The sequence below is a fragment of the Musca domestica genome, unplaced genomic scaffold (genome assembly GCF_030504385.1).
Source record: "Musca domestica strain aabys unplaced genomic scaffold, Musca_domestica.polishedcontigs.V.1.1 33, whole genome shotgun sequence".
NCBI lineage: Eukaryota > Metazoa > Arthropoda > Insecta > Diptera > Muscidae > Musca > Musca domestica.
This window is the reverse complement of record NW_026712312.1, coordinates 1,693,910-1,712,642: the sequence shown is the minus strand read 5'-3', so window position 1 is coordinate 1,712,642 and position 18,733 is coordinate 1,693,910. Positions and strand designations below refer to the sequence as shown.

At 36.3% G+C, this 18,733-nt stretch overlaps 1 protein-coding gene across 2 annotated transcripts in view; it reads right to left on the bottom strand.

The window, feature by feature from the left end:
* The window catches only part of LOC101900140 (sodium-coupled monocarboxylate transporter 1), a 301,185-nt gene that overhangs the window by 17,658 nt on the left and 264,794 nt on the right, over positions 1 to 18,733 (bottom strand). For both annotated transcript variants that reach the window (XM_059125300.1, XM_059125301.1), the window contains 2 exons: positions 4,681 to 4,855; positions 4,402 to 4,537 (listed from right to left, as the gene is read on the bottom strand). In XM_059125300.1, coding sequence (XP_058981283.1) covers positions 4,402 to 4,537; positions 4,681 to 4,855 — 311 coding nt within the window. The remainder of the gene's footprint in view (positions 1 to 4,401; positions 4,538 to 4,680; positions 4,856 to 18,733) is intronic.

Genomic DNA, 18,733 nt, shown 5'->3' with positions numbered 1-18,733 from the left:
CAAAAGATATGGTCTATTTTACCCGCTAAATATTATCCGATGACCACCCAAATTGGTAGGCTTCTTCCCCGCCCTAAACTCTAGCTACATGCGCAATTCCGCGTCGATTGGTCTATAATTGCGACCTGTAGAGCAACTGCAAAATCAGAAATTTTTTCAGTTTTTGGTCCATTTCAACCCCTAAATATTATGCGATCATCTCCAAAAGAAATAGGGTTCTATTCTGACCTTAACCCCACCTACATTCTAAATTTCGTGAAGATCGGGCCATAATTGCGACCTGTAGAGTGATTACAAATTAACATGGACAGACGGACAGACGGACGGACGGACATACATAGCTAGATCGACTCAGCTCGGCGAGCTAGGAAGATCCATATATACTTTCCTATATGGGAAACCAATATTTCGATGTTACATAAATTCTGGCCCAATCAAACTTATAATACCCCCAACACATAGTGTTGTAGGGTATAAAAACTGTAAAATCAACCGGGTCGAACTTTGAATACCCTCTACAATTTGGGACGAATTTGGAAATTTTCAAAAAAATTAAATCCGTTTAAAATTCTGTTAAAACCATAAAAATACGGAATAATACCGTTATATTGGGGTCTATACGAAGACGTGGACCTGCCTAGGCAACTTTTGTCATAAGCCATCCAAAACCACACCAATATCCCAATCCCAGTTACGAATAGAGACCCCAAATCTATACCCTCACCCAATGCAAAATTTATTACTATTTAGAACTCTTCGTACAATTGTAGTACAAATTTCCTAAACCACCATATCACAATTCCAGTTACCAACAGTGACCTGAATATCAAATTTGAAAAGAAAAATCCTGAACTTTTTTTTTTTGAAAAAAAAAGGTATTTTTCTTCCAAAATCCTCCCTAAAAAGGAAAGCCTCATGATCTATTTTATGCCCAATGAAAAAATGATCTAATCTTAAAGGAAAAAGAATAAATTAGGATTCTGGTATAAGATATTTTTACAATAGGATAAGGTCTCCTATTCTTTTATTAGAAAATATCCTTATTATCCTTATAAAATAAAATAAAAAAGAAAATCATCTGGTTATAAAGAATATTGCCGCTCTTTGTGGTCTTCATCAAAGAGGCCCTTCAGCCACTCATAATTCCATTGAGAAGTTATTATTGGTTATTGAACGGAATTTTATTTTTTACTTAATTATTTAACTATGTATATAATTACCGAAAACTTCTTCAAATTTATCGACTCCATGTCTCGAAAATCTACCACCAAATATTCGGAAGGATTATACCGGACAACCTTAGAAATATCACATATGCGAAAAAATCAAATATTGTGTCCTCTTCGAAATTTTTTTGTGGTCTTCATCAAAAAGGCCATTCTGACACTCATAATTCCATTGAGAATATATTATTGGTTATTGAACTGAATTACCGAAAACTTCTTTAAATTTATCGACGTCATGTCTCGAAAATCTAGAGCAAATCTCGAAAACTAGAGCAAATATTGACGACCAACCAAATATTCGGAAGGATTATGCCGGAAAACCTTAGAAATATCGCATATGACAAAAAAAATCGAAATTTGCGTATTAGACATTTAAGTATGACACCGGCAAATATGTAATCTCTTCGAAATTTTTTATTGAAAATCTCTGACTGAAACCCTGTATGACTTCTCTAGATTAGAAAGAAGTAATAATTTCACAGCAGTAATACAACCCTTTTAATTCACCTATATTTATTCAAATACGAAATACCTTCGGCCACATCTCAATTTATTCTCCCATCTTCATTCATTTATCATCATCTATAAAACCTTTCGAACATCTTTAACAAATAGAATGAAAACAGCGGATTGAGCGAGCAGAACACCGCATTTGAATTAAATTGAAAAGATTCACGAAAAATAGTGAATGAACCAATGATGACTCTGAGCAAAAAAACGGAAAAATGTTTTATTGCCTCATTCTTTCGTATTGCATGAATTGCCATTAATTCATGCCATTCACCCGGCTATTTATGCCCAGAATCCATAAAATCCATTATCTGTCACTCAGCGTTCACATCTGTGTCTGTGTGTGTATGTGTGCGGACAGAGATAGATTTTGTGGCACAGCGCCTTAACACCATCATAATCGTCAGCAATTTTCCAGAGTAGATTACAGTAATGGTTCTCTGCATTACTCTCTCTCCCCCGCTTCTCTCACTCCCTCTCTCCCAACTTTCTATGCAATGATTTGACACTTATTCATAGTCTGAAATACTAACTGACATAATGGTGCCCATTCTACCATTCTCATTATGCTTATAAATGTTTCGCTTAATCCGAACAAATGTTTTCAATCCTTTCACTATCCAACCATTCCGCCCACGCTCTTTGCGCGCTCCCACTCTCTTTGTTGTTGTTGGCTTAGTATTTAAATCGGCAATAAATGCAATCTGATGAAAGAAAAGCCGGAACATTAATTAGCCCAGTTATTGGCAAAGTGGGTGGTACACAACCCCCTCCACTCTTCGAAGTTACATAGTATTGAGGCCGCGACCATTGTCAGATAGAGAGACTAGTTTTGTAAACCCAGTCAATATATTTTGAATAAGCCATCGATTCCATTGATTGATGTGCCAATGAAACATAGTCAGTTTTCCGCATTCTGATGAGGTCAATTAGTATTGAAATTAATGAAAACGTATTGAAGATTTCATAAATGTGTTGGGCCATTTAGTACCAAAACAGGGTTATAAAGGTAAGGCAGGATTTTTTAAGGTCTTTTTAGAAAGTTCACCATTTTCGGCAAAGCGAAGCTCTTGAGCTCTTTTGAGTCAATTTTCTTTCTGTTGCGGTGTAAGTTCTAGCATATTTTGGAATTTCAATGGCCTTACCCCGAGTTCATTTTTCAATATTTGCCGAATGGAATATTGCGATATGTTCAGCTCACGAGCCATTTTTCGGCCACTGAGACACGGGTTTCGATCAATTCGCTTTTTTGCTTTTCGAACCATTTCTGTTGATGTTGCTGTTTTCTTTCGTCCACTTCCTTGACGTTGGCCTACGCCACCAGTATCACGGTAACGAGTGATGGTACGAAACCCAAAATGGTTTTGTACGCTTTTAAACAATATAATGAGCTGCCACTGGAATAATTTTAACAGCTGTCGGACGAGTGGCTTAGAAATGACAAAAGTCTGAAGTTGGTTGCAGTTTTTTCATCTCACCCTATACTTGTCTTCTCTTTTTATGTATTTTTGTGGACAAAATGCAGGTCGCATTTATTATCCGATTGAGATAAAATTTTCCAAACAATATTTTATTGGCTTAAGGACAAACCCTATTGAGATTTCTGATAATCGGTCCAAATTTAGATATATCTTCCATATATATTTTCAACCGATTTCGGGTTAATTGCGCACTAAATGGCCAGTATAAGTACTTTTGACTTACATTTTGGCACATCCGACAGAATTTAGTCTAGAAGCAAGTACATAAAATTTGGAGAAATTCGGTGCAGATATAGCTATACCTCCCATATATATGTTTCATCCGATTTGGGGTTTTAAGTCCCTCACTTGCGTAATATGCACTCCACAACAATGATATTTTATACCGGCCATCAGATACAGCTCGAAAATACTTCTGCCAAATTTTGTCGAGATCGGATCAGATTTAGATATAGCTCCCATATATATCTTTATCCGATATCAGGTACCAAAATGGGTAATATCAGTCCATATGGACCGAATTTTGGTACTTCCGACGGAATTGAACCTAGAAGCAAGTACAACAAATTTTTGCGCACATCGGTTCAGATATAGCTATATTTGGAGTTTTAAGTCCCTCACTCCACAATAATGATATATGATACTGGGCATCAGATACAGCCCGAAAATACCTCTGCCAAATTTTATCGAGATCGGATCAGATTTTGATATAGCTCCCATATATATCTTTATCCGATGTCAGGATTATTATGCACCAAATGGCTAATATCAGCGCAAATGTACTGAATTTCGGGAAATTCCGACCGAGTTCATCCCCGAGTTCAAGTACTTGAAATTTGGTGAAAATCGGTTCAGATATAGCTATAGCTCCTATATCCTATTTATCCGATTTGGTGTTAAAGTTTCTCACATTTACATTCCAACAATGATATTTGTTTATGGACATGTAGATACATGGAGATGCAGCACGAATATACCTCTGCTTTCTTTCCTTACATTTATAATCTGCAGATTTTTTTCTGGAAATATTTTTTGTGTAGCACAGTGTAATTGAGAGTATTGAAAATTTATTTGGAAATTATTTGTATATACCAAATCCCCTAACCGACCACATTGCCACACACACAATTAAAGAGTCATACACTCATTACTTTCACACACATACACACATCCATATTACTTACCATCCTGTTGGTTTATATCGTACACCCGTTTCGGTCCGCCACTAAATATGGTGCCCTTCACGATAATCACAATGGAGACAAGGATGACAGTCACCGTCTGTATGACGTCCGCATTTATGGCGGCTTTAAGTCCTCCCTAACCGAAAAAAGAAGAAAGAGAACCCGCAAAAATAACGCGGAAGCAAACAAGTGAGTTTTTCGAGTACAAAGCTGGTTGGCTGTTAGCTTGTTGCAGTTTGAGGTTAAGTCCACAAACCAACAACGTAGCAAAAATGTTACCTTGATGGAGAAAAAGATACAAATTGTCGCCATACCGCTAATGGATGCCCAATATGGTATGCCAATTACCGTGGACAAGGCCACACTTGGGGTATAGACGGTGACACCCAGAGAGCATATCTGTCGTATTATATAGGTGGCCGAGGCCAGGCAACGCACCATGCGGGATTTGAATCTGAAACGAGAGAAGAGAAATTCTAAATAAGGAAAAAAAAGGATTTAAATTTTATTGTCTGAAAATTAAAAAAAAAACGTAAAAAGTAGAAGTCGGCTTTTACCGACCGATGTATACCCTCAGCCAATGTCGGAGAATCGAATATTTTTTTATCGAATTTTATGTGAAATCATGTTCATATTTCTGGTTGATATAAATATTTAGATACAGCAAGTTGTAAAGAATCGCAGACTTTTTACGCAAGTTATAACAGGTAAAGTAATCGAAATTGTGATCTTTGGGGAGGAGGTACCAGAAGGGGTTCGCAGATATATATCATATTCACAACAGATCTTTTGTTAACAAAAATGATTGGCTGTGTGAAACGTGAGGAGAATTGGATGCTTATTTCGCTTTCTTTAAGCGTTTTGTTTTTCAAAATCCTGAACCGATATATCTAATCCTGCCGATATATCCCATATTTATAGCAGATCTTGTGTTAGTAGAAATAATGGGATGTGCAAAATTTGAAGAGAACCGGAAGCCTATTTCGAATTTTATGACCGTTTTGGTTATTCTGACCCTTTATTGGGGAGGTGCCTGAACGGTATGTGGAGGAGGTACCAGAAGGAGTGTGCAGATATATCCCATATTTATAGCAGATCTTGTGTTAGTAGAAATAATGGGATGTGCAAAATTTGAAGAGAACCGGAAGCCTATTTCGAATTTTATGACCGTTTTGGTTATTCTGACCCTTTGTGGGGGAGGTACCAGAAGGAATGGTCCGATCTCTACCATCTTCATAGCAGATCTTATGTTGATGAAATCGTTGAGATGTGTGAAATTTGAAGAGAACCGGATGCCTTTTTCGAATTTTATGACCGCTTTAGTTATTCAAAATTTTGACCCTTTGTGGGGGAGGTACCAGAAGGAATGGTCCGATGTCTACCATCTTTATAGCAGATCTTGTGTTGATGAAATCGTTATGATGTGCCAAGTCTGAATGGTATCGGATGTTAATTTCGTGTTTTATGAGCTTCGTGAATATTCAAAATGTTGACCCTTTGTGGGGGAGGTACCAGAAGGAGTGGACCGATATATTCCATCTTCATATCAGACCTTGGGTTAATACAAATATTAGGATGTGTGCAATATGAAGACAATCGGACTGTTACATCACATTTTATAAGGGTTGTAATTATTCAAAATGTTGACCCTTTGTGGGGGAGGTACTTGATGGAGTGGACCGATATTGTCCATTTTCGCACCAGACCTTGGGTTGATAAAAATATTAGGATTTGCAAAGTTGGAGCAAAATCGGATTATGGTTTCTCTTTCTGTGCAGAAAATATATTTTGTGGAAATTTCGACCTTTTGTGTGGGAGCTACCTGAAGGAGTGGACCGATATATTCCATCTTAACACCAGACGTTAGGTTGATAAAAATATTGGGATGCGTGAAATTTGAAGTCAATAGCACTCTCACATCACATTATATTAGAGTTGTAATTATTCAAAATGTTGACCCTTTACCCTTGTCCTTTGACCCTTGATGGAGTGGCCGATATTGTCCATTTTCGCACCAGACCTTGGGTTGATAAAAATATTAGGATTTGCAAAGTTGGAGCCAAATCGGATTATCTTTTCTCTTTTTGTGCATAAAATTATTTTCTTTGAAAATTTTGACATTTTGTGGGGGAGGTACCAGAAGGAGTGAACCGATATTGCCCATCTCCGAACTCGATCTAAGTTTGGCAATAATATTACGATGTACCATGTTTGGATCAAAACGGATACTTCCTTCGAGACATATGGACGGACATCACTAGATCGACTCCAAATGTTCTGAAACGGATTTGGGCCAAAGAGACCTAGGGTCAAAAATCGTTATTACGATGAGGCTCGTTTTGGTTGATTCAAATGATATATAAATGAATCTGTAGCCATATGGCTGAAGGTATAAAAAATGTAATGGAATTTATTACACAGAATGGCGTAATGGAATTTATTACACAGAATGGCGTAACATTTAACTCTTCATTGTCTACTTAAATATTTTATGCCCCCCCCCCCCCAACTTTGCCTCCCCACACCAAATACCCTGGAAGAATGCATTCCTAGGACTGCATGATACACATACTTCAGTACTTCAAATAACTCTCCAAGGCATAATTTTCAAAGACAACATAAAATTATTATCATTTGCCCCCTTTGGTTTTCTGCTGCTATATCCTTTGTGTGGAACTTGGTCCTTCCCTCGAGAAGAGGAGGGATGGGTAAGGAAATACCAACAAAATCTTCTAACAACTCGTTATGTTGAGAATACTACTTGAAGAGTTGTTATTTCAGAGAGCAGGGCAAAAAAAAACATAACGAAGACGAAAGAAAATTTAACGATCCTCAAGGCAACAAAGGAACACACGAACGACTTGTGAGTGTGTGTGTCAATGCATGTGTATGTGTGTGCCCTGCAAATATTGTCAGAACAATAGAAAAGTTGTAAAAATTAAGTGCATTTTGTCTTAAAACTTCAAAGAAAATTAGGAAGGAAAAGCGAACAAATTCCCACTCTCACACACACACATAAGCACCCACTCTTACCCACACACACACACGTAGAGACTAGAAATTAAAGACATCTTCGGGAATAGAAATGAAAAAGGACATCTGTTAACTTGTCCAAGGGAGAGGGGAAAAGTATGTATGTAACTTGTTACAATGTTCTTTAAGATTAGATTCCTCTGTTTTTATACAACAACAACGACAGCAACAAAAAAACCCAACTTATTTTTGTATTGCCCGGGGCCAATGTTTCCATTCTCTGGCATAGGAGAAATCATCAAGGAGCAGGGGAATGGAGAACGAAACAATTCAAAACCATTTGAAAATGTTACAAATTAAATTTATTCTAAAAATCTTTTCATAGCTGGAAGCGGGTGTTCTATAAATGTGGAGGGGGTGGGAGAGAGGAGGAGAAGGGGCAGTGGTGTTGAGAATGGAATAATTAATTTGTTTGTTGTTTTTTTCTGCTGCTGCCATTTTTGCAGCTACTGTTACGTAGCAGCTCGAACAGAGAAATAATGTCACATCACCTCATATCCTTACAATGTTGCCTGTCTGCTATCAAGGATACAAGGATTCAAGTGTAATAAAATGTCTTGATGCAATGAAAACTGGAAGCAAAACGAGTGAAGATTTCAATGCAATACGCTCGACAACGTTGTGTTGTTGTTGCCATCATCTTCCACTTGCATGTTCCATCGGTTTGATGACTTTACCATTTCATTTGTCAAATGGAAGGATGCATGTGACGAGGGGTGGGTCAGAGGCGATATGGGGAAATTTCATAATGCATTTTTTCTAGAGATATTTTGAACAGAATTCAACTCAGAAGACTTCCTTGGTAGTTCTGCTATAGCACAAATGAATAAAAAGCCTTTGAGAGATTTTCTAACAAATTTTTTCCTCTAACATTTATCTTTGTCAAATCTAATTATATATGCGACAAGTATGGGGGAATTCGTGAAAAGTTCGTAAAATGAATTTTTACAGGTGGCGATTCTGTATTCATCGAAGGCTAATTAGAGGACTTTTATTCAGAAAAAAACTTTATTATTTCTAGAGGTATTTTGGAGAAAATACAACTTAGAGGTCTTAATTGGCATAAGGTCCTCGGTAGCTCATTTATAGATGTTGGTCATTTATAGGGGTCTTGGGGGAAGAATAGCCTTATAGAAATGCTCTACCAATAAAAAAAAAACTCATAGATGACTTCGGTTTGATGTCTTTATTACTTAACTAGCAAATATCCGCTATTTCGTCGCAAAAAGTCCACCTTAATATTTTAGATTCGTTTCAAGAGTTCGTTGTCAGTTTCAGACTTCCGGGCAAGGTTTTATATATTATTCCAGTATTTTTTCGGAAAAAATAGGAAAATGTTTACCAAAATTTCCAAAATTTCACGCCAAAAAGTTACAAAATTTGTCATGCCAAATGGACCCACATACATATAATTTTTCTGTCCAAAACTTTTTCAAGATCTCTCTATATAAAGACTTGAAACGTGAAAGTGACCTCAATATCAAATTTCAGGATTTTAGCTTTATATCATCACGCAATGCCAAATTTAGCAACATTTGCAAAGCCACCGCCATGTTTTAACCACACACACCACAAGTAACCACCAAATCGAAGTTCAGAATTTCAACTCTATATCTTCGCACTACCCCAAATGTTGTACTTTTTAGTATTTTTCCTAAATTATTGTACACATATTCAAAACCTCCTCCATATCTCCATCCCAGATACCAATTGAGACTTTAATATTCCAGCCCTAACCCTTTACTGACAGACCTCAAACACAGATATCATCAGAAATCTAAATATCAAATTTCATAATTTTATCTCTACCCTTTCATCCAGTACCAAATCTAGTGTCATTTAGTATTTTTCGTACAAGTATAGTACATATTTCTAAAAATCTCCTCCATATTTTAACCACAGATACCAACAGTGAGATCAGCTCTATTCCTTCACCCTATGCCAAATTTAGTACTAATTTAGTTTATTTCAAAACCACCTCCGTATCTCAATTCTGGATACTAACAAAGGAATCAATATCAAATTTCAAGATATCAACTCTATTCTTCCACCCAATATCAAATTAAGTACCACTTAGTACTTTTCGAACAATTATAGTACATATTTTCCTTAACCACCTCCATAGATCAATTGCAGATACCAACGGAGAATTCAATATCAAATTTCGTGATTCCAGGATTTCTATCCCTTCAATTCCTATCCCCTCCAAAATTTAGTACTATTTAGTATTTCTTTCACAATTATAGCAGACATTTCAAAAACCACCTCCATATCCCAACAGAGGCCTAAATATTAAATGTGACGATTCCAGCCGTGTTACTTTATCCAAAATCAAATTTAGTACCACTTAGTACTTTTCGTACAATTATAGTATACATTCACAAAACCATTTCCCCTATACAAACGTTGATATTTATTTAATATTTGAGGATTCCAACCCTATCCCTTCTCCCACTACCAAATACAGTACCATTTAGCAATTTTCGTACACTTATAGTACACAATTTTAAAACCATATCTCAATTCTCAAATTTAGTACCACTAGTACTTTTCGTAAAATACAGTACACATTTTATAAACCACATCCGTATCACAATGGCAGATACCAACAGAGACCTCAATACTAAATTTGAGGATTCCGGATCTATCCCTTCATCCAAAACCAAATTTAGTACCATTTAGTACTCTTCGTGCAAATATAGTACACATTTCAAAAACTACCTCCATATCTTAACCACAGACACCAACCGTAACATTTATATCAAATTTCAGGATTTCCGCTATATTCCTTCTCCCAATACCAAATTTAGTATCATTTAGTACCTTTCGTACAAATATAGATCGCATTTCCACACCACCGACAAATCTCAAATACAGATTCTATGGGCAATCTAAACATCAAATTTCAGAATTTTTCCCAATACTTTCGTCCAATACCAAATTTAGTACCTATTAGTACTTTTTGCACAGTTATAGTACACATTTCCGGAACTGCTTCCTAATAACAAATTATAGATTTCAAGTACTACCGGTTCAATCAATACCAAATTGTACCAAAAATAGTACTATTTAGTACTTTTTGTACACTTGTGGGATACATTTCCGAAATCTCTTCTTTATCACAAACCTTCCACCAAGGGGCACCGCAATACAAAATTTCAGCGTCATCCGTTCACCCAAAAGCAAAGTGTTCCAATTCTGTCCCTAATACTTTGTACCAATTATAGTACTATTTCATACTTTTCGTGCACTTGAAGCACCGATTTCCAAAAAACCACCTCCAAAAAGGACCCAAATAATAAATTTTCAAATTTACAGCTTCATCCGTTCAACCAAAACCAAACTGTTCCGACCTTGATTCTCATTCAAATTCCGTTCACATGATACGAAACGGTACCAGATGTAGTACAATTTAGTACTTTTCGTACACTTATAGTGCGAATTTCCTAAAACTCTTTGGTACATCTACCCTGCACTCCATCAGTAACCATCATTCCAAATTTTTTTATATACCTTTCGTGCCGTTCGGACCAAGAGTGACCCTCACCCTAAATTTCAAGATTCTAGTTTCAGCCGTTTCGTCTGGGCGTTGATGAATATCTATAGCTAGCACTATAGCTAGAGGAAATTTCGGATGCCTTCTTAAAGTAGACAACCCTCTAGGCGTCTTTTTTTGATTTATGACTTTTCAGTTGTGTTCTATGGTTTTCGGAGGTATTCTTCATGAAATGTTCTGGAGCCCTCTATTAATTGATAAGGGATAATTTATTTTCCTGAGGTTCTATTGAAGAAAGATCCATTTTTTGATAAGAAGGTGTTTTTGAGGTATTCAATTTATTTAAGACCCTATATGGGACTATTATATTTTGAGGATTTTTTTGGGATCCTATATAGATTGAAGATCTAGGAAAAGTGTACTTTTTTGAAGTCTCTTAAGGATAAAGTATTTTCTGGTGGTATTCTTAGTATGGAAGACCATCCAGTTTTCATCTATAGAAAGAAGATCTTCTGTAAGTCTGCTATAGAGGATCATTTCGGAGGCTTCAGGGACTTCTCGATAGATTGGGTCTTAAGACGATTTTTCCACATACGGGAGACCTTTCCGAATGGTATACTAGAAAGGACTCCTTCCAGATATCTTCTGTAGAAAACATACCTTTTGGAAGCAGAGAAGATCTTAATGGCATCTTTAACATATAGAAGGACTTTCGGAACTCTTCTGTGTAAATTCAGTTAAAAAGGTCTTCTGTCCTGAGAAGATAGATTCTGGGTTTTCTAAATATTCTATGCCTGTTTTACTTATATATGATTTATTGCATAATGAGTGCTCGGCAATTTGGCTTCCACTCTAAGATGTACAAAATCATTCTTGCCCTTATCCGATCGAAAATGAAAAATAGAGTTTCGCTCGTTTCGTTTTTTCTACTCTAAGCAATGCTCCCGCTCGACTTTGAGTGAGTTTCACTCTTTAGTCGAATGTGAGAGAGTTTTTCGAAGGCTTCACCTCTAGAAGGCCTCTAACTATTTGCTGATCCGATTTTTAACACCTCTTAATTTCGCTTACATACAAATGTGCCTGTCATTTTATGCTTATCCGACAGCTTAACTGAAGTCTTTCGTTACTGAGAACGATGATGGAAGTGATGGCGATGACGATGATGATTCGGCTCTTGAAGATGAATACGATTCGGCGAGATGTTGATGATGATGATGGACACTGTGTATGGTGTTGTTGTAATTGTCATATCCGACACCGAGGCAAGAATATAACATGGACATTTACAAGACGGATGACAGGACATGCAACATATACACACTCATACATATGTAAATACACACATGTGGTGGTAAATCCTCGATGATTGCTACTTGTTTCCGTTGCATAAAAGTGTGATGATATGCATAACTGTGGATATCCTGAATGGGGTTTTGATCTCAATTTTATTTTGGTCTGCAGGAAATTTCATATATTTATGACTTCCTTTAGCTCAACAGGGGTGGTGGATGTGGGGGAGGTGATATCATATTTTACCCAATCACACACACATATGAAGCCATTGCTTATTTGGGTGTGTGCGTGTGTTCCACCCATCCCGCTGACATTTGCATTGGCAAAATATTCAGATTCAATATTTAAATGAAATTTTGTGTTAATGACATTAAAACTGAACTGATGATATCAACAAATTGCAGAAGGCATCCTCCTGCATATTTCCTTGAAATGTGTTAATGTGAATGTATGGAGCCTCTCGGTGTGTGTGTGTGGGTCAACATCCATATTGTAGTAGTTTGTGGTGGCCGTATGTTCAGGGACATTTATTTAATTATTGTTTGCCAACGGTAAATTTATTGACGATGACAACGGAGATGATTACAAACGAGAATGGCCAGGGCGAGAGAAGGCGACAATGAAGACACAACGACGACGATGATTATGGGAATGGAAGGTTTAATAATTAAATATGTATTTTATTAATAATTCTAGAAATTATAATTAATGTATGACTGGAGGACATTCGAAGCTATTTGAAAAATAGAAATATTGGTAGTATTTTAAAAGGGAGAGTAGAAGTTGGAGAAAATCATGATATTGGCAGCGATCAGCAAATATTAAGGCATCAAAAACATATTTTTTAGGGACATACCAAATTATTTTCAAAAATACTTTTTAGGATTTAAGGACTCTAAGCCAAAGAAATCTGGGGAATTTTTAAAATATTTGCCGATGCAAAATGGTCAGGCTTTATCCCTTTATTGTTGTTATAAATAAATTAAAATAAATTAAAAAAATTAAAATAAATTATTTTAAAAATAACTTCTATGACAAAAGAGGAACCTTCAATAGAAGAGGAACCAAAGAATTAATTCTCCACTAATAAAAAAACGTTGTATTTATAAAATCAACAATAAAGGGATAAAGCCTGACCATTTTGCAAACAACAAAATACTACGGTATCCCGAACAAACAAGCCAACACTGTTCAATATTTGTCGAAGTTTTTTCGTCATATACATGGTGAGATGAAAAAACTGCAACCAACTTCCGACTGCTGTCATTTCTAAGCCACTTGTCCGACAGCTATTAAAATTATTCCAGTGATAGCTCAATATATTGTTTACAAGCGTACAAAAGCATTTCGGTCAGAATTTTCCACCAAAAAAGTTATTTGTTCGAATTCGAAGTCTGCGAGGTAGTGTGATTTCTTTATATCTGGCTGCAAAAACCACAAGTGGCTATCGTTAGAGCACTCCAGCATTTAAATGTGAATAAAACTTTTGTGTCTCGTACCATCGCTCGTTATCGTGATACTGGTAGCTTAGCTCGGCCTCAAGGGAGTGGACGGCATTTCTTCCACTTTCGTCCGCAGCAACATCTGCAGAAATAGTTCGAAAAGTAAAGAAGCGACTTGATCGAAACCCGCGTCGCAATGGCCGAAAAATGTCTCGTAAGCTGAACATATCACAATATTCCATTCGGCAAATATTGAAAAATGAGCTGAGGGTAAAGCCATTGAAATTTCAAAAAGTGCAAGAACTTACACCGCAACTGAAAGAAAATAGACTCAAAAGAGCTAAAGAGTTGCTTCGCTTGGCCGAAAGTGGTGAACTGCCGAATTTGGTTTTCTCCGTCTCCGATGAGAAACAATTCGTTGTCCAGCAGTTTGTTAGCTGAAAATGTGCACCTTCGGTTGGCCATCAGAACTCAAGCGTCGGATATGGTGAACGTATGGGCCGCCATAACTGCCGATTATCTCTCTCCGCTCGTATTATCCGAACCTGGCATCAAAATAAATGCCGAAAATTATCACGATAATATTCTGAAGGGTGTATTAAAGCCTGGGTCACGCAAACATTTTGGCCGCAGACCTTGGACATTCCAACAGGACTCAGCACCATCGCACTCAGCACGCGCCACCCAAGAATGGTTACAAAATGAGGTTTCTCGCTTAATTTCCAGCGCACAATGGCCACCAAAATCTCCGGATACCGATCTGTTGGATTAGCACGCACCACCCAAGAATGGTTACAAAATGAGGTTGCTCGCTTCATTTCCAGCGCATAACGGCCACCAAAATCTCCGGATACCAATCCGTTGGACTATTGTGTCTGGAGTATTGTGGAGGTTGGCACTAAAAAATACTAAAGTGTCGATCACCTCAAGCAAGCGCTTCGCCGGGAATGGGCCAAAATACCGTAGAGCAACATTCGGGCAGCGTGTGACGGTTTCATTGGCCGTTTGAAGGCCATAATTCGTGCCAAAGGTGACCAATTCGAATATATATAGGTACCTCCCGATATTCGGTATTTTGATTATTTTTGCCACATTTTTTCGCGGATTTGTCTAAAAATTGGTATTTGTGGGTCATAATTGGTCCTAGTTTGTGTGGCGAAACATTGTATGTATAGGTTTACGTTTTGGTGTAGCCCCCATATAACGGTACCTCCCGATATTCGGTATTTTTATTATTTTTCCCACATTTTTTCACTAATTTGTCTAAAAATTGGTATTTTTGGGTCATAATTGGTATAGCCCCCATATAACGGTACCTCCCGATATTCGGTAATTTGATGATTTTTGCCACATTTCTTCTAATGTTTCCTTTACCCTAAGGTGGAGGGTATTAAAAGTTTGGCCCGGTCGAACTTAATGTTTTTTTACTTGTTTTAATTTAATCATTCTCAAAGTCATGTCATTCACTCTAGAGTAATGTTACTTGGTAATTAAACAAATCAATAGACCTTGAAGTCGGATTTTCCTTTTTTATCGGAGAAATAATTCGAATAATTTTGTTTTCGACTACTTATTCCTACTAGTCTCCACTAATCACCACTAAGACTGTCTAATTTCATATTTCAAAATCGAGTGACACTTTTTTAACATTTCAAATTATTTATTGGAATTCGAGTACACCACCACTTTGAAGCAAACTCCCTCCATTTAATACCATGCTGACTAGTGTCCATTAATTTATTGAAGTCATATATAACCCAAAAATGTTTAGAACTATCTATCCATTTTTTTCTATTTTGATTAATTAAATTAATTTCTCTCTCTGAACAGTGGCAACAACATCAAATGTCCTTGACATTAACTTTTTTCGCTTTTACAGAGAGTCTATGTGGCCTATAATGCTGTTACATTTGGTCAATGTGTCTGTGGGAGAGAGTGTGAGTGTGTGTGTGTGTAACAAAGAGCCAGCAATGAATGCCAAACCATGAATGACACTAACGAGTCATTTGGTCGATTTTATTCATGTGGTGACATCATTTGTCACGCCGCCAGTGTTAGTGTCAGCATCAATGTTCTGTCCTTAAATGCCAGACCTCACACACCTTTTGCTTGGAAATTTTAGGTTTTTTTTGGTTGACCTTCGAATTTTAAGTTTAATTACTTTAATTTAAATGTGATACGGATTGGAATCTTTAAAAAAATATTCATATTTTCGTTGAAGAAAAATCGAGGATTTTTATACCCTACACCACAAGGTGGTCAGGGTATTATGAATTTGTGCATTTGTTTGTAACAGGCAAAAGGAAACGAGATAGACCCATAGTTCCTTTTGATGATGTGCTTAGAATCACATTCTGAGTCGATTTATGCATGTCCGTCCGTCCGTCCGTCCGTCTGTCCATGTATTTTTGTAAACAAAGTACAGATCGCATTTATCGCCCTATCCAGATGAAATTTTGCACAAATCATTTGTTAGGCCTAAGGACGAACCCCATTTAAATTGGAGATAATCGGTCAAAATTTAGATATAGCTCCCATATATAACTTCGTCCGATTTGCACCAAACGTGTAATATCAGCCCGAATAGTATGGAATTTTGAACATACAACCAAATTAGGCCTGAAAATAAGTGTGCCAATTTTGATCGAAATCGGTTCAGATATAGCTATAGCTCCCATATATATATATTGTTTATCCGATTTGTTATTTTTGTCCTCCGCAGGCGTAATATGCACTCTGTAACAACAATATTTGGAGAAATATATCAAATACAGGTCAGAAATATATTTGCTAAATTTTATCGAGATCAGTTCAGATTTTGATATAGCTCCCATATATAACTTCGTCCGATGTACCTTTTATTGTGAACCAAAGGTCAAATTTGGCCCTTACGACCGAATTGAGTGTAGAAGCTATTATGTTAAATTTGGTGAAGATCGGTTCCGATGTAGATATAGCTCCCATATATATTGTTCATCCGATTTGTTATTTTTGTCCTCCGCAGCCGTAACATGCACTCTGTAACAACAATATTTGGGGAAATATACCAAACACAGCTCAGAAATACATTTGCTAAATTTTATCGAGATCGGTTCAGATTTGGATATAGCTTCCATATATAACTTCGTCCGATTTACCTTTTATTGTGCACCAAACGTCTAATATTTGCCCAAATGGGATGGAGTTTGGCACATGCGACCGAATTGAGTCTAGAAGCTAGTATGTCAAATTTGGTGAAGATCGGTTCAGATGTAGCTATAGCTCCCATATATATTGTTCATCCGATTTGTTATATTTGTTACCCACAGCCGTAATATGCACTCCGTAACAACGATATTCAGGGAAATATATCAACTACAGCTCAGAAATATCTTTGCAAATTTTATCAAGATCGGTTCCGATTTGGAGATAGCTCCCATATATATTTTTATCCGATTTCAATTAATTTTGCACCAAATGGGCAATACAAGTCCAATCTAAAGATACAAATGCTTCGGCATATTTAGTCCTTTGAATTTTGAATTTGGTGGAATTCTCCCACAAAAACTTTTAATTGTTATGCGGAGCTCTACTAAATTAGCAAAGTGGTGTAGGATATCATAAATTCGGCCCCACCCGACTTTAAGACTTTCTGTACTGGCTTAAAAGATATTTTCTTATTTCATTTTAAAAATAAATAGTTTTTGGGGGAATTTCTACGGAATTTTCGACGTACTAGGGAAAAATAGGAACTTGTTAATGATAATAAGAAATATTTTGAAAAAATTTAATTATTCTCCCTAACGCTTCCTTTTTAAAAAAGGATAAATAATTTTTAATAATTTTTAAATCTAGATATTTCGAAACTGCAAAGAAAACTGATTTTTATCTCTTCAAATTCGAATTTTATAACTTCTAGGATGTAAAAGTTTACATCTCTATTTAATTTCCCAATCTCCACCACCCCAAACCCCTATGGCTTATGAAAAATTATTTTCCTAGAATTTCCTCATTGGCAACATTGTTTTTTTGAGTTTTGCCTTGTTAAGGCGAAGATCATATGTTTTATGATTTATGTGTTTGTTTTCTCTTTCGAGACGAGCTTAATGATCTGAAATTTGCAGTGAAAAGGAAAGCCAGATAGACACTATCACACACTCACCACTATGCGACGCGTTTCGCCGTTGGTTAAGCGGCTCATCAGGCATATTTGGTGTGGATGATGGCTTACAAGGGCCGTTCTCTGGAAAGTAGTATATATTTCGAACTTATTGCAAATTAGCATATGCGAATTATACACTAGAAACTCTCCAGGTTCGACTCAAGTTCTATTGGCAGATCTTTTTCACAGCAAAGTTTTTGTTTTTTGTTGTTTTTGCATTTTATGTCCACCATGACCTTGATTTCATTAATTTTTATTTAATTTCCTTGTCAGGAATAATTCGTTTCGACCCATACATGTGTGTGTGTTTGACTGTTTGTGTATAACACTGTGTGTGTGCGTGTGTTTGTGTCTAACATTGTTTGGTCGTTATTAAATACAATAAACAATGTCCCTTGCGGAAGATATTGTTTTTCTATTCCCCCGGATTGCTTTTATTAATGGCAAATGGAAATGTTTGTGACATTGAAAAATTAGTTGGACAAATAGTGAGCCTAAGCCTGAGTAACACCCGTTCTGGTCAAATATTTAAGCAATTAAACAAACTAAAGAATAAAAAGAAAAATAAATTACAATTATTTATTGTGATGTAGTTCTTAATTCAATTTCAATTTTTAGGATAATAAAATAAATTTTAGGGATCAACGCAAAAGAAAATAAACTAAAAATTATCAATCGATTTACCGATAGATATATACCCTCAGATTATGACCGTATATACCTACGAACCCAATATAACTTTTTTTGTACTGACGAAGAATTTTTAATTTAGAAAACTTTTGAATACACAATGAATAAAAAATCTTGAATAAGAAAAAAACTCTTTTTCAGAAAGTTCTTAAATATCGTTTTGAAAAATCTACGATTTCTTTACATGAAGTCGTTAAAAATTGAAAAAAAAAAAACATAAATAAGAAATCTACAACT